This window comes from Podarcis muralis, chromosome 13 (genome assembly GCF_964188315.1).
Source record: "Podarcis muralis chromosome 13, rPodMur119.hap1.1, whole genome shotgun sequence".
Classification (NCBI taxonomy): Eukaryota; Metazoa; Chordata; class Lepidosauria; order Squamata; family Lacertidae; genus Podarcis; species Podarcis muralis.
In genome coordinates, this window is record NC_135667.1 from 9,682,510 (window position 1) to 9,703,987 (window position 21,478).

Genomic DNA, 21,478 nt, shown 5'->3' on the forward strand with positions numbered 1-21,478 from the left:
AACACACTCATATTTTAAAAGTAGTCCCTAATATAACACACTTTTGTTCCTAATGTTGGATGGTATGAGCTGTTAAAGATGTTTCTATTACTGCTCTCTCTCCACCCCCAAATAGAAATTTAATACCTGGACTTTAGAGTTCCTTAGGAAGAGGGATTGTGAGTTCAACCACTCTAAGCGCTATAGCTTTGTGAGGGGCGTTGGGGTCTTCTAACAACTTCAGAACTCTCTTAAAAAACCCAGAAACCTACAATTCAAAGGATTGGTTTTGCTTCTTTAACTGTGTAGTGCAAATGAGATCTGGGTTTCTTTAATGAATTACCTCACTGAGGACCAGGGAGACCCCTACCCCTGCCCACCCCCTGTCTCCCCAAAACAGTAGTTCTGTCTTGTCGGAATTTAACCTCAATCTGTCAACCGCCATCCATCCTCCAATAAAAATAAGAAAAATATTTATTTGCATTTTTCCACTGTCCCTTTTTCTTTACCTATCTTTTTTGTCTTTTTTGTTGATTTTTATAAACTCTTCTTTTTCCAGTATTAATAGATTTATAATAAGTGGATTAGTGATACCTGTTTATATGATCATGATTATTTAACAATATTTCAGTTTTCAGGTTAGATAGCAACTTTTATAATGCAGTGATCAGATGACACTATTATACCAATGTGATTAAATGATGATACTGAAGCATAATTTTGAAGTTAAAAAAAGACGAGTGGTCACTTTAATTTCTTCAATTGAATTCCTTTTGTTAATTACATATTGCAGGACAAAGTATTTACCATTACTTGAAAAATCTAGAAGTTTACAAATCCAGCCAATATGCTTCTGCTCAGACAATACTGTGAATTTTACAAAATTTTCTTTCTGGGGAGAATATAAAATATGTCCCCCTCACCAGGGTCATTTGCCCGTTTTATATCAACAATTCCCATGAATAGTTAAATATAATACTGTTCCCATATATTATTGCTGTGCTTTCAGGAAAGAAGGAAGGAGCGGTGGAGATGGCTAATGCAACATTTGCGACTGAGTTTATTCTTCTAGGATTTCCAGAAATTCAAGAAATGAACATGGCATTTTACACCATTCTCCTACTGATGTATCTTCTCTCCTTAATGGGACACAGCTTAATCATCTCAGTTGTTTTCATGGAATCCATGCTCCATACTCCAATGTACTTCTTCCTTGTCAACTTCTCCACAGCTGAGATCTTCTCCACCACAGCAGAGATCCCGAACATGCTGGTCAATGCCTTCTCGGGCAAAACCAACATTTCCTTTGCATGTTGCATGTTACAAGGTTTTGTTGTCTTCACAATGGGGTCTGTTGAATTCATCACTCTTACCCTCATGTCTTTTGACCGCTATGTAGCCATTTGCAAACCTTTGCTCTATAAAACCATTATGACCAACAACCTCTGCCTCTTCCTGACTTTGTTGGCTTGGGTTAGTGGATTTGTTATCATTTTCCCTCAATCAGCTGTAGTGTGGACTTTCCCATATTGTGGACAAAATGTCATTGATCATTATTTCTGTGATGTTGGGCCTGTTTTGAAACTGGCCTGTGCTGATACAACTTTGATGGAGCTGATAGGTCTCATTTATGGTGCTATTTTCATGTGGGGTTCCTTGGGTATCTCATTAATTTCTTATACATACATCATATTCACCATCATTCGGATGTCTTCTGCCACAGGCCGATCCAAGGCATTCTTCACATGTGCCTCTCATCTAACTGTTGTTATCATCTTCTACACAGCAGATATGTTTATGTACCTGAGGCCTACAACCCAAGGTGACACCCGAGTCAACAAAGTGGTATCTCTTGTGCGCACAAGTCTCATTCCCATGTTGAACCCTTTCATCTACACAATCCGGAACAAAGACTTCAAAGCAGCCCTAAGGAAATCTCTGAGAAGGAAAATGGTGTTATAGCAATTCCCAGAATACTTTTGTGGAGATGGACCTCATGCCCTGAATGTCTGAGTTATGCTCCACTGCCCAGTAGGGGAATTAAGATAAAGAAGTGGAACCCAGTTAGTCTTGCCACTGCCTTATGGTTATCACAAATATAACACTATATCCTGCTTCCAGGATAAGCTGGCCCTTTTTCATGTACCAAATTATGATGTTTTCATACATTTTGCTATTATTTCAGGACAAAGGGAGATGGGAAATGCTACAATCATCACCGAGTTTATTCTTCTGGGATTTAATGAATTTCATGGACTGAATATGGTGCAGGGTGCAGAGTTAAATTATTACATGACTTTTCCAGCAACTTTTTGTATTGAAGTGAAGGATCAAACTCACAAATTTGAATCTCCTAACATTCTTGAAACAGTCTTTGTGCTGGCCATGACAAATGAAAGAAGGAAGTCTGCTGACTTACTACTACTACTACTACTACTACTACTAATAATAATTTGTAGCCCATCCATCTGAACTGGGTTGCCCCAGCCATTCTGGATAGCTTCCAGCATATATAAAATCATAGTGAATGATTTATAGCATAAATAAATAAAAATATCAATATATCATGTTCTGATCTTGTCCTGTATTGAAAGAATATCTACTTTTTCTTCTTCACCTCCTGCTTTTTCTCATTTCCCTCTTCTAGGCATATTCCCAAGACATCTGGGCTCTGTGTCAAAAAATAATTTTTTTATATAAATTATTAGATGTTCAGCTACAAGTCTTTGGGCTTAATGCCAGGGGAATTGGGGCAATACACCAACATCAATATTATTCCCTATTTCATACACAGTAGAACAATACTGAATTTTTTTTTTCTTGTGTGTGGACCGTCTTTCTTTTTTAGCTTACTTGGCTGACTGCAACAAACCCTAACATGTGTAATTAGTGAACTGTAATTTCATCAATATGAAGAGAGAGTTATCACAAACCTATCTCATTCAGGAAGTCATTTGTTACTGTTGTTGTTTTGTCTCTTTCTCTTATTTTATTATTTTTGATGGGTTCTTTTTTTTTTTTACAAAAAATGATATTTTATGTTTATGAATGTAAGAGAGATATTCAAAAATACACTTTATATTCAAATATAGAATAGTTGACTGTTGGATTTTTGCCAAATTGTTTAAGTCAAACAATGAAGAGATATTGGAGGAATATTGATAAAAGGGTCAAAATAATTAAAAATAAATTAAAATATGAAAATAGTCTTAATGTTAAAATGTTGCTAAAATGTGTACAAGTGAATCAGTTAGTGTTGTTGAATAGTCTAATCTTGTTCTTCGAAAAAGGTGCCTTGATAGTAATTAGCCGCTTAATTGGCATGGGATATCTCTGAAGTCTCCCAAGGCTTTTCCTTATTTTGGAAGCCTTAGGGTGTCAGCATGTTCCAAGGAAGAAAATAATTAAAAAAGCTTACAAAATCAAATGCACCAGAACTTTTGGGTCTTTCATAGCCAATGCTGTTTCTGGAACACGTGGAATACTACTAAGAAGGTATGTGAGAGTACTTCCTATATTGCAATGAAAAGGTGGTAACAGTTGTAGAATCGTGGACCCATATAGAATCATAGAATCTTAGATTTGGAAAGGACTAGTCCAATGCCCTGCAATGCAGGAACCTCAGCTAAAGTATCCCTGACAGATGGCCATCCAACCTCTGCTTAAAAAACTCCAGTGAAGGGGAGCTCATCACCTGCTGATGCAGTCTGTTCCACTGTTGAACAGCTCTCACCATCATGAAGTTCTTCCTGATTATTTTCTGTTCAGTTTTCATGTTAAAGTCTGCAACATGTAGGGCATGGACATGATGAGTGATATAGGATAGATAGATGATAGATAGATGATAGATAAATAGATAGATAGATGATAGATAGATAGATAGACAGATAGATAGATGACAGATAGATATAGATGGATAGATGATAGATAGATAGATGATAGATAGATAGATAGATAGATATAGATGATAGATAGATGACAGATAGATAGATGATAGATAGATAGATAGATAGATAGATAGATAGATAGATAGATGACAGATAGATAGATGATAGATAGATAGATAGATAGATGATGATAGATAGATGATAGATAGATAGATAGATATAGATGATAGATAGATAGATGATAGAAGATAGATAGATGATAGATAGATAGATAGATAGATAGATAGATAGATAGATAGATAGATGATAGATAGATGATAGATAGATAGATAGATAGATAGATAGATAGATAGATAGATAGATAGATGGATGATAGATAGAGATAGATAGATGATAGATAGATAGATGATAGATAGATAGATAGATAGATAGATAGATAGATAGATAGATAGATGATAGATGATAGATGATAGATAGATGATAGATAGATAGATAGATGATAGATAGATAGATAGATAGATAGATAGATAGATAGATAGATAGATAGATAGATGATAGATAGATATAGAGATAGATAGATGATAAATAGATAGATGAATGATAGAGTGGTACCTCTGGTTGCAAACGCCTCTGGTAGCACACGCTCCGGGTTAAGAGCTCCACGAACCTGGAAGGAGCCGCGCCTGGTTGCGAACTTTGCCCCGGGTTGTGAGAAGAAATCGCAGCAGGAGGTGCCATTAGCGAAAGTGCGCTTCATGTTATGAGTGGTTTCCGGTTATGAACGGACCTCCGAAATGGATTTTGTTCGCAGCCAGAGGTACCAATGTAGATAAAAATATAATTTAAGCTGTTTCCCCCCTAATACATTTATAGCAATTGACAGTGCTTTTTTTTCTGGGGGTACGCATACCCCTAAACATTTTGTGACTCTAAGTTTGGCCTCATTGAACAGCAGTATTTCAATATGAGTAGGAAAATGAGAGTACCCCTAAACATTATTATTTTTTTGAAAAAAAGCACTGGCAATTGATCATTCCAAAGCGATGTATGCCAACTCCCCTTACATCCCTCCCTACAATAAGCTCCTACTTACTCTTCATGCAATTACTAAGCTTGCTTTTCAACTTCTCAATCCCATTTTTGAAGCCACTTCTGTCTGCTATTCCACAGTCCCACTTTGCACTCCTGTTTTTACCTTCACACCCAGGTCAATGTCTCCACGTCCTCCTCCTCCTCGTATTTTCCAACAACCCTTGCATGAAATCACCCAATGGTATCCTCCTGCATCTTCCTCCTCCTAACTACTATTTACCTTTCACACTATGTTGACGCCACCATTCCCTCTTTTTCTGTAGACCTTTTCTTGCCCCTTCTTTCATATTCACCCCATTCTCAAGCCTTCTACTCCCCACTTTAAAAAATGCTTTGCACCCCCATTTCCACCTTCACCCCCTTTCCCTAACTCCTCTTTCTCCCTTTGCACACAAGACTACTCCACATTTCTATACCTCATTGTCTCTCCTATTTTGCAGTCCACTTTGTGCACGCAACACATGATGGTATATGCTATTGTATCTTTAAGGGGAGTATAACCTTAAGAACAAGCCTGTCTGTTCATTTGTTCTGGGTGCTGTACACATATGGGTGAAATATCTGTTCTTATTACATTTAATCTTGAAATGCTGCTACTTATTGCTGCTGTCAGCCAGTGTGGTGTAGTGGTTAAGAGCGGTGGACTCATAATCTGGTGAACTGGGTTCGCTTCCCTGCTCCGCCACATGCAGCTGCTGGGTGACCTTGGGCTAGTCACACTTCTCTGAAGTCTCTCAGCCTCACTCACCTCTCAGAGTGTTTGTTGTGTGGAAGGAAAGGAAAGGAGATTGTTAGCTGCTTTGAGACTCCGCTTTGAGACCCTTCCTCTTCTTCTTCTTTCTTCTTCTTCTTCTTCTTCTTCTTCTTCTTCTTCTTCTTCTTCTTCTTCTTCTTCTTCTTCCTTCTTCTTCTTCTTCTTCTTCTTCTTCTTCTTCTTCTTCTTCTTCTTCTTCTTCTTCTTCTCCTCCTCCTCCTTCTCCTTCTCCTTCTCCTTCTTCTTCTTCTTCTTCTTCTTCTGTCCCTGTTATGACTACTACTGTTGAAATTTATTACCTGTCCTTCACCCAAGGTCCCAGGCTGGGTTACAACAATTAAACACAATATGAATATTAAAACAGAATATTAAAAACATTTAAAATAAATTAAAATTACAGAAATGCGATGGGTCCTAAAAATATGAATCTCAAGAATCAAAAATCAGGGTAAATAGGTGCATCTTCAGCTTTAGCAGAAATCTGTATAATGAAGATGCCAGGCAGTCCTTCTAGGTCACCATCTCCTGAGAATCCAAGGGTGGTTGACTGACCAGGAGGCTAACCTCCACCACTCTTAGCACCCAACACAGTTGGCATGGAAGGAGGCAGTCTCTGAGATATTTGTGAAGACCACACATAGCACCAAGAGTGAAATATGTTGTGCGGAGTTATTTTGGATTCTTTGGGGGATTATGCATCCTTTGATTCTCTCACATAAGGCATCTGAAGATTGGAAGAGGGAAATTTTGTCTATCTGATACATGGCGGTTTGAGTAAAGCAGGGATTGAGCAATACTGAGCAGAAAATTGCCATTTTAAACAGCAGAGGTTAGGATAGAAAAGGAATGGAGGAATACCGAGGAGATGATTTAACAGGGGTGAGTATAACAACACAAAAAATAACATAACAAAGCCTTGACAAACCCTCCTTCTTGCTGTATGCAAAGCTTGCTTTAAACTGTCACTCATCTTGCCCCTGTGTCACCCACTTCTTGCTTTACTCAAACTTTTGCCATTGTATAAAATGCACACTTTTTTGCCTTTCAGCCCCCCCCCCTTATCACTGTTCTCAAACTTCTCCCCCTTCCATTCCTCAGCTTCCTCATGAGAAAGAGACAAGGATGCGGAGCACTCAAACATTACATAGTACTTTTCTCAAACCTCTGCCATACTTTAAAACCACAATTTTCCTCTCTGTTGTCTCCATTCCTGCATTACTCAAACTTCTGCCATTGTTTTAAACAAGCTGAACAATATAACACAACACGATGGCCAATAACAATGACACTAAACACTATTTATAGACTAATACAAATGTTAAGAAATTACAACCAAAGTCTCTAAATCTTCTTCACCAGTCGCGATAGAATAATTCAAAAGTTCAATATATATATAATCTGTCACCAAATATCGCCGGAACAGAGTTGTAATTTCTGAACATTTGTTCACTATAGACTTAGTGTTTAGTGCCATTGTTATTGGTCATTGTGTTGTGTTATTTTGTTCAGCTTGTCTATATTGCAACACAGGGGTCTGCTTACGGATTATTGTTTTAAACAAGCACATTTCGCCTCACAACATCCATGTTTTCTTGCTCCCAAGTCATAGCACAGAGGACATGCTGTGATGAGGCACTAAAAATCCTCCAATGGTGGTTGTGATATATATTCATATTTATATTCATATTTCTGATCTTCCACTGGGGGAAAAAACCATTTTGTTTGCTTGCATTATTTCAGGAAGGAAGAAACGACATGGTCAATGTCACATTTGTCACTGAGTTTATTCTCCTGGGATTTCCTGAACTTCATGGACTAAAGATGCCATTCTTTACCATACTTCTAGTGATGTATCTTCTCACACTAACAGGAAATAGCTTAATAATTGTGATTGTTTGCATGGAACCCATGCTACATACTCCAATGTACTTCTTTCTCGTCAACTTCTCCATGGCCGAGATCTGCACCACAACAACAGTAGTACCGAAGATGTTGGTCAATGCCATCTCAGGCAAAACCACAATCTGCTTTGCATGCTGCATGGCACAAGGATTCGTGGTTTTTGCAGTTGGCGCTGTTGAATTCATCACTCTCACAGTCATGTCTTTTGATCGTTACATTGCCATTCGCAAACCTTTGCTCTATAAAACCATCATGACCAACAGACTCTGCCTGAACTTGACCTGGATGAGTTGGGTTGTAGGGTTTGTGATCGTCTTTTCTCAGTCTGTAGTAGTGTGGACTTTCCCATTCTGTGGAAACAATGTCATCGACCACTTCTTTTGTGATGTTGGACCAGTTCTGAAACTGGCCTGTGCCGACACCAGTTTAATGGAGCTGATAGGTCTCATATATGGTGCAGCCATCATGTGGGGTACCTTTGGCCTTTCACTGATCTCTTATACATGCATTATAGCCACTATTATTCAAATCCCTTCAGCCACTGGACGATCAAAAGCATTTGTCACTTGTGCCTCCCATCTTATAGTCATCACCATGTTCTACCTGGTGCTCATGGTCATGTACTTAAGGCCTTCAACCCATGGTAACACACAAGTCAACAAAGCAGTATCTATTGTGCACACTAATTTCATTCCCTTGTTAAACCCTTTCATTTACACAATCCGAAACAAAGATTTCAAAGCAGCCCTGCAGAAAAATGCGAAAAGGAGGGTTCTTTTTTAGCTCTTCCAGCATTGTGTTTTGAATTCAATGATTAATAAAAAATAGACCATAACGTGTGGACGTCCTCCTATGCCTTGAAAATACCAAGGGTTATTTAGTTACTTATCTCCTTGTCATCTGGAGGGAGAGCGTTCCACAGAGTGGGTGCCACTGCTGAGAAGGCCCTCTACCTAGTTTCCAGTAGCTTCACTTCTCACAGTGAGGGAACCAACAGAAGGCCCCCGGTGCATAGCATATGCTTTACTAAGATGGGTTTTTGCTCTGTTCCAACTATAAGTCTCTTAAGTTCTTGAAAAATAGTCTGGTTGAGAGCAGGGGTGGATTTAGGGCTGTCCAAGAGGTGCACACTGGAATCAAGGGGGCACCATCCCAGAACCAGGGAAGAGATGCATTAGGCTATGGAAAGCAGGTGAGAGGCTCTGACAAGGTCCTAGAGCCCTCAAGCCTCCTTCCCAAACCTTGGTTAGCACTTTTCCAGCTTTGGGAAAGAGGTGGGAGTTAATGCAAGGACTGTGCGTGGGGCACCAAATTTTGGCCTCACACCAGGACACCATAGTACCCAACTCCATCACTATTGAGAGACTCAGGTCTCCAGGGCAGAATAAATTTTCTGTTATTAATGATGGAGAGAGGAGCTTGTGGGATTATGGAGCAGTATTTTTTTATATTGTGGATGCTTGCCATGTCTTGTAAAAGAAAGCCACTTCCGAGCTAGAGAGGAGGTGGGGTTGCGGGCTTCACGCCCCTCCCCACACTCGTGGGAGCTGGCTTCAGCCCACGCGATAGCAAGGAATCCTCGGATGCGTCATACCCTGAGCCAGCCAATTGGCTGGCGCAGGGGGGGGGGGCATGGCCTCACCTACTTAGGTCTGGTGCGGCCAAGGGTCTCCCTCTTTCTGGTAAAAGAATTAAAGTTTTCTATCCCCTTCTCCCCCATTCTATTCCCCCTTTCTCTCTCTCCCCACTTCTCTTCCCTCCCCCAATCTTATACTGTAAACACCATTAAAGTCTCACTTTGAATATAATTGATCGGTAAACAGGTTTTAGGACCAGAAAACAGAGACAATGTACATATTTTTTTAACTCAAGAAAATCTTTAATAAAAACATTTTTTAAAAAAATGCCAGGGTAACAGAAGTAGATATTGAGTACCTTGGGGTTCATATGGCAAAAATTGTATAATAAAGGTGCAAGACAACTATTTGTAGGGAGGGAGTTCCACAGTTTAAGGGATCCCACAGAGACTTGTCTCTGTTGGGCCTGTGTCACTGCATGCTTCGTATTAATTTGTTCCGATTAATGCTTGATGTCTTCTTCCATTTGGAATTTGAGTGCATACTTTGAAGAATTTGCATAATCAACAACAATTATCATGGAATTTCCAAGTCTACTGCACCTCCCATGAGAAAAACAACAACTCATTAGTACTGTACATTTACATTTTCCACTGGCAACTTTTGGCTCAGCTTGAGTTTCATCAAAATGGGATTGCAGAGGATAGTTTTAATAAGAGACATTCTAATGCGATAGACAAATGAACCGGACTCCAGGAGAAGGCATTTATTATCATTATCTCTGAGTTCTTTTCATTGAGACAGTTCTTCTGCGCTCCTCCATAGCAATTAACAACAAACCTTTTTCATGGAGGAATCCTTTCATCCATCGCCACTCAAGTTTCAAATATTGTTGGGGGATATTTCTTAAGGTACATGATGGCAGAGAGCTACCTTTGGAGGACAGGTTTATTGATGACCACTAGTCATAACGGCTGAGTACTACCTGCAGTGTCAGAGGCAATATGCCACTGAGTAACAGCTGCTGCTACTGAGCTCATGTATTTCTTGTGGGCTTCCCAAGGCCATCTGGGATGGCCATCGTGAGAGCTGGATGCTGGACTAGAAGGGCTTTGGCCTAATCAGTAGCTAGGTTCTTATGAGATTTATAATAAGAAAATAAAGTTGGAGTTGGCCTTGCTTGAAATGACGGTGCAAATACTACATAAACATAAAGCTGTGCATCACATTTAAAAATTATAGGTAGCCATATGACCTTTGGGTTCTACCACATTTGTATCCTACCTTTTCTCTACCACCAATTCCTTATTTCTTCTTTTTCTTAAAAAAAATAAATGGTTTCCACAAATTCAAAACACACAAACAAACATCGTGTTTAAGTCTTGGCAACATTATTAAGTGACTTCCTCAAATCCCCTTGGTTGAAATTCATTATATCTCATTTTAAGAGTTTTCCAAAATCGATTTTCCCCAAAAATTAACATGGTCACTTAACAGCTTTCATTTTTTCTAGTATGACTTTAAACAGCTTAAATCTTATCCTTACATATTTAAATCCTAAGCCAATCTATTTATTTGCAAGCTTTTCCAATTAAGTTATCTTAACATACCGTATTTTTCGCTCCATAGGACGCACTTTTTCCCTCCTAAAAAGTAAGGGGAAATGTCTGTGCATCTTATGGAGCGAAAGTGTGGTCCCTGGAGCCAAATCGCAGTCTTGAATGCCTGTGGATAAAATTCATGGGTACATGGAGGCAACCAATGTACAAGGACATTGTGCATGGAAGGTTCAAGGGAGGGATGGTTGGCATATCAGCTCCTATCTTCCCAGGGGGTTAACTGCTCCAATGGACAATTATACAGCAATTGCTATATAGTATACATTAAGCTGCTCCAAGAGGCTAAAAGCTGTAGAGCAGGGGGATAAAGGCAATTCTCAAGCAACGTTATAATATGTGGATTTTTTAAAAAAATAATTGGTAAAAGAATCAGAATAGTTAGGATAGTAAATGTGGCTAAGGAAGTAATAATTTTAAAAGACCCAGGGGAAAACAATTTATGTGGTGGGTAGATGGTCTAAAACTAACAGCAGGGCTTATGTGGGTGCAGACAGCAAACAGAGAACACTGCAGAGAACCTGAAGAGGTGTATATCCAAAGATGGAGGTGAGGTGCAGAGGAGAAGAAGATCCATTCATTTCAACAGGTCTGCTGTGAGTAGAGCTAGCATTGGTGACGACCTTCCCGGTTGATGAGGACCTTCTGGCAAGCTTTTATTTCATGAGGCTGACAATGTTTTGTTTTGTTTAGTTTTAGTTTAAATTCTGTGTTTTCCTTGAAATAATTTTGTTCCAGGGTGGGCAAGGGCAGCTGATCATTTTCCAGAGCCTCATTCCCAAAATCACACAAAAAATGTCCCCCCACCAAGGATATCTATCACTTCGGTTGTGGATCTATTTGAGAACCAGGGTTGTTGTTGTATGTTGACTCGTTTTGAAAATGATTTATGATTTTTAAGTGCTGACCCCATCTTCTGTCACCATCACTCAGTTCTTTTATATTATTATACTGAATTGCAATGGTATGCACTGTGGTATGGTATTGTAAAACAGCCTGGGTGGTGTTGGTTGGTTTTTGTTTTTGTTTTGCTTATTTTTATATATTAGGATGGCAGGAAACATATGTATCAGCTAAATAGTTAGACTAACAAACTTCCTCTTTCTGACTCCCATAGGAATAAGTAAAACCACTTTCTCTTAAATCTTTGCTCATTGAAGCAAGGAATGGAAACCAATCAAAAAGATGCACTGAGCAATATGTTTGGGCTCCTCTAGAGGATATTGTACAATGACAAGCCTGACCTACATTAGTGTGGCTGATCTGGCACAATAGTAGACGCAAGCATCTGAAATGGTCAGGGCACTCATCGCTAGCTTTGCTGTTGAACCACTGGTGGAAGGTGTCACACGTCCTTTAAATTCATTGGCAATGTCTGCAGTATATCCAGTTCGGAAGCCTGCTATGATAACAAGGCCTTTCCCAGGGGGTTGACGGAACCAATACATGTGGTTATCATCAATATTGTATCCAGATACTACACAGTCCAGCGTTACAGAGCCCCCAGGGGATGCCATTACTGACCTGGGTTGTGTCAAAGTGACAGATCCAGAAGATTCTACAAATGAAGCACAACATAGGAGATGGTGAAATAAAATACTGAACATTGACATACAGGTATGAGATAATGGGAATAATGCCAATTAGAGAACTAAGTTTTAACAAAGGTTTTGCCACTGCTACTCACCAGCCAAGAAGAGCCACAGGGCAGAGCAAATGCAACCGAAGAAATTCATCACACCAGAGCAATCCTTGCCTTGGGTTCAGCAGCCTTGTGTCATCTATTTGCCCTGGGTATACTAGGCATCAGCATCAATGTGTTTTTATATATTCCAGAGGAAACAAAGCTAGTTTGCATTTCAAAAGTGCTCCTTCATTTATTCCCTGACATCATCTCTGTACAGCTACACATATTCTTCCACTAACAGCAGCTGGTAACCAGTTTCTTTTCTAGGGTGTTAATCATAGATAAATAAGGTACTGTAAATAGTGCTGTGACAGAATGGTAAGGGCAAGCTATCAAAATAAGAACCTGTTGCCTTAGGCCCATGGCCCATGTAGTCCAGTATTTTGTTATCACAGTGACCAACCAGTTGTCTATGGAAATCCTGCAAGTAGGACTGAGCACAATAGCACTCTCCCCAATGATGGACATGATAACAGATACTAAAGTGATTTCTGTCATTGGCTGCATCATTCAAATATACTTCTATTTCTTCTTGGGAACTTGTGGTTACATTCTAGAGACTGTAATGGTCTTCAATCAGTATGTACCCATCTATTACATATTGAGTTAATCCATCATCATAAGTGCTTGGTTGACATTGCAGCTTGCAGTTAGAACTTGGCTTGGAGCTCTTCCATCTGTTCTTCCATCAATAATGATCCTTTCTCAACTCCCATTCTGTGGTCCAAATGTAATTGACCATTACTTCTGTGATATCATCCTAGTGCTGAATCTAGCCTGTAAACACACCACTTTCCTTGAGTTTCATGTCAACTGCAATTACAGTACTGGGTTCTCTCCTGATAACTTTGGTTTTCACCTGTACATCATCGCAACCATATTGCACATTCCATCAGCCACTGGGGTGTGTGTGTGTGTGTAGAGAGAGGGGGGGCAATGCTGTGTACCTTTGGGAAAGTAGGGCAGCTCTGCAAAATCCCTTAGGCAATGGAAAAAACCTTCCTTGACTGTTTTTATGGCTCCTTAAAGTGCAATCCTATGGCAAGATTAATTGGATGCAGCAGATCTCCCACTCAGACGGCTGGTTCTTTGTCTTAAACCAATTCAACTCAACCATATGACTTGGCAACTTGGCATAGAACACTATTTTAAATGCTTGTTTTTCCTTTGCCGGCCTTAAGAGGAAAGCGGCAATAACTCCACTGTGAACAGGGTTTGGATCTGGTGTACCTTTTTGCCAGCTTCTTGTGCATTGGGTTGCTGCCTAAGTCAGTTACAGAGGAAGATCGTTTTGCTTTGTTTCCTGGTCTCATCTGAATGGCCATTGTGAGAACAGAACCCTTGACTAGGTGGGTTTTGGGTCTGAGCCAGTAGGACTCTTCTTATATTCTGAGGCTTCACAGTCAGACAAACTGAAACACAGTTATGTCTTAGCTTGGGAAACTTTGCAGGGAAATGTTTCCACTCCTCGCTGTCACCTGAAACTGTATTTCTGTAGGACTATACAGCCCACAGTTGTCATTCTCATTTCTCTTAGCAATAGAAAAAGAAAACCACTTTCTTCTTGTTGTTCAAAGGTGATTTTCCTGCAACCTCATCTTAAACTTTTTGCCTTCCATGGAGCCACAGTGCCACCAACAGCCATGTGACAAAACAGCGCCTCTCCCATCAACAGCAACAACAATAAAAAAAAGAGTCTGCAACTAATTTGTGAAACCCACAAGTAACAGCTGGAGTGCTGGTAGGTGAAAATATGGCTCAACAAGTTATATAGAAACTTTCTGTGGTTTTCACAACGGAAACTACAAAATAAGACAGTTGCCTCTAATTAGTACTGCTTTGCTGCCCCCAAGAGAATTGTCGTCCAGTGTTAGATGAGATCTTGCCTCAAGTGGTCCTCCTCCAATGTGATTCAGCTTAGCTCATTTTCTTATTCTAATTGTAGACTGTGGTGGATGTGAGCATAATGGATTGCCCTTCTGTTCATGTATGTTTTCTGCCCCTAAGTAGTTGACCATCAAAGTGATCATTTTCTAGGTGGCATCTGCATTCTACATTGAAACCACCCTAGTATCGACTTTAAAAGTCAAGGAGGATCCTGAAAACTATAGTTTGTTCAGTGTGATAGTCTCCCAGAGCTGTAATTCCCAGCATGCTCAAAAAAGTACAGTTCTCTGGATTCTCCATGGAACTTTAGCAGTGATGGAGAATTCTGGGAAGCTTGATGGAGAATTCTGGGAAGCTTCACTTCTCAGCACCCTATTGGACTACAACTTTCAAGGTCTCTGGCCATGGAGCCTAGGACTGATGGAAGTTGGAGTCCAACACATTTGCAGGGCCACAAGTTCCACAAACTTGATTCAAGCCACAGCTAATTAGAAACAGGACCTTCAGGACCTTCAGAAAATAGGACAACTCCACAAAATTCCTTAACTACTTGGAAAACCCTTTCTTTGTGGCTCATTAGTGAATTATATCAGTTCTAAAGATGCTGGTTCATGTTTTTGCTGTGTGTCCAGGGAAGAGAAAACTTCCTCTGTTTGCTTAAGGGCTTCGTAGAGGCAACTGTCTGGCTATTTTGAGAACATAATGCTGGACTACGTGGGCTGTTGTTCTGATTTAATAGGACCCTTCTAGTATTCTTTGTTTAGTCTGGAAGGTTCACAGCTCAGAATAACTGAAACCCGGGTGTGGAGAAATGGTTTTAGCATGGGGAGCTTTGCAAAGGAGACAGTTAAATGTATCCATTCCTCACTACCCCCTGAAACCATACTGGGAGTGGCTGCTGAGAACATATAACACCAGTCCTGAAAGACATACATTGGCTCCCAGTACGTTTCTGAGCAGAATTCAAAGTGTTGGTGCTGACCTTTAAAGCTGTAAATGGCCTCAGTCCAGTATACCTGAAGGAGCATCTCCAACCCCATCATTCAGCCTGGACACTGAGGTCCAGCACCGAGGGCCTTCTGGCGGTTCCCTCCCTGCGAGAAGTGAGGTTACGGGGAACCAGGCAGAGGGCCTTCTTGGCACTGGCGCCTGCCTTGTGGAACGCCCTCCCATCAGATGTCAAGGAAATAAACAACTATCTGACTTTTAGAAGACACCTGAAGGCAGACCTGTTTAGGGACATTTTTAATGTTTGATGTTTTATTGTGCTTTTAATATTCTGTTGGGAGCTGCCCAGAGTGGCTGGGGAAACCCAGCCAGATGGGTGGGGGATAAATTAATGATGATGATGATGATGGTGATGATGATGATGATGATGATGATGATGATGATACTTTTGTAAGAGTAGGCATCCTAAAATCAGCATCCCCCCCCTTACCCTTCCTCTTAGCAATAAAAAAGGAAACCACTTTCTACTCATTGTTTGCCGAAAGCCACTTTTCTGCAAACCTTACCTTAACTTTTTTTGCCTTCCATGGAGCCACAGCACCACCCACAGCCCTGCAAGCAAACAGCAGCCTCTCCCCCACCAAAGATAAAAAACAGAGTCTGCAATTCATTTACAAAACCCCAAAGTAACATCTGTGGTGGTGCTGAAGGAAAGTATGGCTCAACAAGTTATATGAAACTTTCTGTGGTTTTCACACACAAGAACTAGAAAACAATACGGCTACCTCTAATTTCTAGGCCTTTGCTGACCCCAAGAGGCTGGTCTAATTTTAAGATTAGATATTTGCCCATGTGGCTTCCAGTGCAATCCTTTTTCTTACTCTAATTATTGACTGGTGATTCTGAGAGCAATTGATTGCCCCTATGTATTGCCCCTGTGTCTTTGGACAGCGCCGGCTCCCGGCCTCTTGAGCGAGATAAGCGTGCAACCCTAGAGTCGGTCACGACTAGCCGTGAGGGGCAGGGGTACCTTTACCTTTACCTTTTATGTATTGATTGCCTCTGCTGCTCTCAAGTGGTTGGCCACCAATGTGATCCTCCTGGGTTTATTTTCTCAATTGAGGTCACATCCATACCATACATTTTGGGCTTGTCCACACTTCTGCTTCCCCTGTGCCCACAAATCACAGATCTGAGTGGTTGTCTACTTGTCCCATGCTATCTAAGCATGAGTCGGAGTGGTTTTGCCTTTGCCCCACTGCTTTCCCCCAGAAAACCTGCTCTTTAGCACTAAATAAGAACAAACAGCCATCCATCGAAAATCCAATTGCCATACATTCTGATTCAGTGCTAAAGACTGGGTTTCCCTGGGGAAACCTAACAGGGTTAATGTAGGTGCAGATGAGCACTTAAAGCACTGCTATACCACTTTAACAGTCATGTCTAATTCTGGGAACTGTAGGCTGTTAATGGTGCTAATTTCCCAGAGCTGCAACTTCCAGCATCCTAAACCATACCTCTCAACTGTCCTGTTTTGAGCAGGACATCCTAGAGTTACAGAAGCCATCCTGTCTTCTGATTGGATCCTGGGATGTTCCGTTTTGGCTGCCGCAAGGGCACTGCTCTGAAAGAAGCACATTTTGGGAGGCCGCACTCTTGCATGAGTCACCTGGCTCCCACAAGAGAGAAACCCTGAAAGAAGCACATTTGGGGGTGTGCGTGCCATCTCGTGCGAGTCATATGATTCACTCGGGAGCATGGCCCCAAAAGATGAAAATCCTGATTTTCTTCTGCGGCATGTTGGAAGCTATGCCTTAACAAAGTACAGCTCCCAGGATTCCCTGTGACTGTCAAAGTGCTTTAAATGTATGCTATGAATGTGATGCTATTGACTATGGTGGATGTGATAGCAAGCAAAGGAATGAATTGTTCTGACAATCTTCAGCAAGGCTGGCGTCTGCACCTGGTATGTGAACAGCACCCAAGATCATGGAACTCTGTTCCTAAGAAGATTTGGTGAACACTCTCTTCAGTGTTTGGAGGGTGTTTCAACACCTTTTTTCTTATTATATTCCAATGTGCTATTAAATTGTTTACTGCCCTCTTGTGGCAATGCATTTTTTTAACCAGCGCAACTATTCACTCTTTTTTATCGCTGCGGTGAATTTTAAAAATTGACCTTAGTTTGCATCTCTCATTATATTATTATTATTATTATTATTATTATTATTATTATTATTATTATTATTATTTCCTCTGTGACAGCCCCAAATCTGTGGGATACCCTCCCCACAAAAGTGAATCTGGCACCTTGATTATGTATTGCTTGTTGTATGCTGAAATTGCATCCAATTTACTTTTGCCTTTGATGCCTGAATTATATATTTTAGTTCCAACTTGACAGTAACTTGCTTTAACTAATTTTAATATTGTATTTTTAAATTGTTGTAGCTCATCTTGGGACCACATGTTGAAGGGTGGTTACGAAATGCTGCAGCAGCAGCAGCAGCAGCAGCAGCAGCAGCAAGAAGAAGAAGAAGAAGAAGAAGAAGAAGAAGAAGAAGAAGAAGAAGAAGAAGAAGAAGAAGAAGAAGATATTGCTTATAGCATAATGCTTGCGTCTAATTTAAGGTTTGTGTTTTGTTTGGGTTTGGCCACTAGGTGTCGTGACAACACTTGTGAAGTGCAACAGGCATCTTGTAGAAAAGTGTATGAAATTTCTTTCCAGCTTCTGCAGTACAAAATGTAATTGTGAGGCGGTACGAGCAATTGTTACAGCTTAGGTAATCCAGGCACCACTTTAAGCTCTCCTCAAATAATAATGAGAAGTATGGTTTGTTACTCCACTGCCCTCCCCAGAATTACAGTTCTCAGAGTGGATTAACAGGAGCTATATTTGCCAGTATTGTGAACTCGGTGGCAGTGGGGAGCAGGGTTGTTAAACAAGTTCTCTTTTCACTAGTTAACCTGGCAAAAGACTTGCTTGGCTATTTTAAAAGGCACTTTCGTCGCATTCAATATATGGTACAGCATTAAGCAATTGTTCTCCCATTCAAACCAAGCCATCATGAGAAATGGCAGTCTATGGACCACATGATGCTTTAACAGAGTTCACATTTGTGTTCCACTTTCCACTGACACCAGAGTGGCACAGAAAAAGGGTTGGGTCACCTCACTTTATGCTGACTGTGAGATAGATCAGGATCAATCAGGGACTGCCCCAAGGTCGCTTAGTGAATGTCACAGATGTTCAGGGTTGTGGATCCCAGTCTTCAAGCCTAAGTCCACCATGCTAACCACTATACCATCAATTGTCAGCTCACTATAAGATCAGCAAAGCTGCCTGCCTTTTTGGATTCTCCATGGGGATGTGTGCCTATGAGTTTGGATTTGATATCCCGCTTTATCACTACCGGAAGGAGTCTCAAAGCAGCTAACATTCTCCTTTCCCTTCCTCCCCCACAACAAACACTCTGTGAGGTGAGTGGGGCTGAGAGACTTCAGAGAAGTGTGACTAGCCCAAGGTCACCCAGCAGCTGCATGTGGAGGAGCGGAGACGCGAACCCGGTTCCCCAGATTACAAGACCACCACTCTTAACCACTACACCACAATGGCTCTCTATGAGTGACTGTGATTATAAGCTCCCGTATTTCAGGATTGAGTACTACTCATAGGAGCATATGAAGCTGCTTTATACTGAGCTCACAATAGTGGTCCAATCCAAATTTTCCACACTGGTTAGCATCAGTCCTTCAGGTTTGCACTGTTAGTATCACTTTCGCCATGCATTTCCACTGCAGGAGTCAGAGAATCATTAGCAATATAGTCCTTCCTTGAAAAACTATGATCCCTCTTCTGACTCAGGGAATCGTAGAACTGTACATAGTCATCTAGTCCAGCCCCCTGCAATGCAGGAATCAGCAAACTGCAGTCTATATCTTTCTTTTTTTTAAAAAAACAACACAAACAAATATTACAAGCATAACATACAAAAAAGCAAAAAACAAACTAATCGTACATTAGATATTTCTAGATAGTTATTACAGCATATATAATTGAATTGTCAAGAATCCCAAATAAATGTGTATTATATCAAAGAAGTAAAAAGAGAGAGAGAAAAGGAGGGGGGAGAGAAAATTGCACGACGACAAAACCAAAAAACTAACAAAACTAAAATGACCTATTAAACAAAAAGCAAGATTTAATTCATTCAAACCAGTACCAGGGTACTCTACTGGTATTCTACTCACAAAGCCCCTCCTACTGGATTGAGTCCCTTTGTTGGTTTGTTGACTTCTGTCTACTCTTTGCGGTTTCAATTAATCCATTTCTATCTTTGATCTGTATTTAATTATTTGTCTCCATCTTGGGATACCTCTATCTTAGAAATTAATCTAAACACAGCCAAGTCTTATTGTCACAATGGACATATTTGAACACAATATGCACATTTATAGAATATGCACTTTAGACATTTGGGTACCTTTTTTAAAAAAATAAGCCAAGAAATTTGGAAAAGTGAGATGTTCTTCTGACCCACCTGTTAGTCTGAGAGGTGCAAATTTGGGCGGTTTGGTTAAAAATGTGGACCACATGGAAGCCTTCTCTATCCCTAGCACTAGATTGCTCTGTAAGTTTTTCCAACACAGTCCAGATCTCACAGTATAAGTGGATTCTGCACCTTCTTTCCTAAGGCTTTCCGTAAAGCCTCCTTGACTTCATTGTTCCTGATGGTGTATATGAAAGGATTTAGCACTGGAGTGATCACAGTGTTCAGCACAGAGATGGCTTTGTTGAGGCTGAAAGATGAGTGTTTGGCAGAAGGTCTTAAGTAGATAAAAAGGACTGCCCCGTACAGGATGCTGACCACAGTCAGGTGGGAGGCACAGGTGGAGAAGGCCCTCCGTTGTCCGCTGGCTGATGGGATGCGCAGAATCGTGGAGATGATGAAGATGTAAGATACCACCGTTAGCATCAGGGAGCCCAGGATCACAGCCACAGCAATCAGGAAGCCGAGGGCTTCAATAAGATGCGTGTCTCCACCGGCGATCTTCAACATGGGCCCAATGTCGCAATAGAAATGGTTGACAACATTGGAGCCACAGAAGGGAAGCCTTACGACCAGCACTGTCTGCAAAAGGATGGTGCAGAAGCCCCCTAGCCATGTAACCAGCGAAAGTTGAAGGCAGACATTGGAGGTCATGATGGTGGTGTACCTGAGCGGCTGACAGATGGCTAAGTACCTATCAAAGGACATGACTGTGAGGATGTAAAACTCCGTGATGCCAAAGAGGAAGTGGAAGTAGGACTGGGCCATGCAACAATAGAAGCAGATTGTCGTCTTTGCCGACAGGAGGTTGGTCAACATCATGGGAACAACGGCAGTGGTGTACCACATCTCCAGGAAAGAGAGGTTACTAAGGAAGAAGTACATGGGCTTCTGGAGCCGACGGTCCACTTTCACCATGACAATAATGAGACCATTCCCTGCAACTGACAAAATGTAGAGCAGGAGGACCACGAGGAACAAGGTGATGTTCATTCCCCAAATATGTGGGAATCCAAGCAAGATGAACTCTGACACTCTTGTGCAATTGGTCAAATCCATAACTGGGCTCACCAAGATTGATAAGAGAGAGGTGATGGAAACTTTAAAAATTATTATTTGGATATTCAATTCATCCTGCACTAAAATGGAGAGCAGAATACATTTTCTCTTCTTATTTCATTGAATTTCCCATATCCCCGTGTTATTTTAATGGGTTTAGCTAAAGCATGTCTATCCCGCTCTTTAGCAAAATAAAAACATAAAAAGAGGCTCCCACAGGTTCATGCAAGATCAGGTGAAAGATAGTCTATTTCTTCACACAATCTAAAATTCATGACACACAAAGAAATGGGGATAAGGAGTGAGGAGTGAAAAATCAAGGTCAGAGACCTGTTTTTAAAGTCAAAGCCAAAAATCCTGGATCCAAGTTTGGATTCAGTTAAGTTCTAAAAATCCAAACTAAATCAAATTCAGTCTCCATTTCTAATGCCAGTATTTCCTTCCAATAAGACTACAGAGTATTTCCTTCCATCAGACTACAGAGGGAGGGAAGAGAACTAGGTGTATCTTATTGCCGCTGCTGAAATACTGTCACCTGGC

The 21,478-nt window shown here is 40.7% G+C and overlaps 3 protein-coding genes across 3 annotated transcripts; 2 read left to right on the forward strand and 1 right to left on the reverse strand.

The window, feature by feature from the left end:
• Nucleotides 1–1,011: 1,011 nt before the first annotated feature.
• Nucleotides 1,012–1,941, forward strand: LOC114583508 (olfactory receptor 6X1-like). The gene has a single exon (XM_028704819.2). The coding sequence runs from the start codon at nt 1,012–1,014 to the stop codon at nt 1,939–1,941; it is 930 nt and encodes a 309-aa protein (XP_028560652.2).
• Nucleotides 1,942–7,467: 5,526 nt separating this feature from the next.
• Nucleotides 7,468–8,397, forward strand: LOC114583507 (olfactory receptor 6X1-like). The gene has a single exon (XM_077917993.1). It carries the CDS (start codon nt 7,468–7,470, stop codon nt 8,395–8,397), a length of 930 nt encoding a protein of 309 aa, XP_077774119.1.
• Nucleotides 8,398–19,987: 11,590 nt separating this feature from the next.
• Nucleotides 19,988–20,938, reverse strand: LOC114583505 (olfactory receptor 6X1-like). The gene has a single exon (XM_028704817.2). It carries the CDS (start codon nt 20,936–20,938, stop codon nt 19,988–19,990), a length of 951 nt encoding a protein of 316 aa, XP_028560650.2.
• Nucleotides 20,939–21,478: the final 540 nt, after the last annotated feature.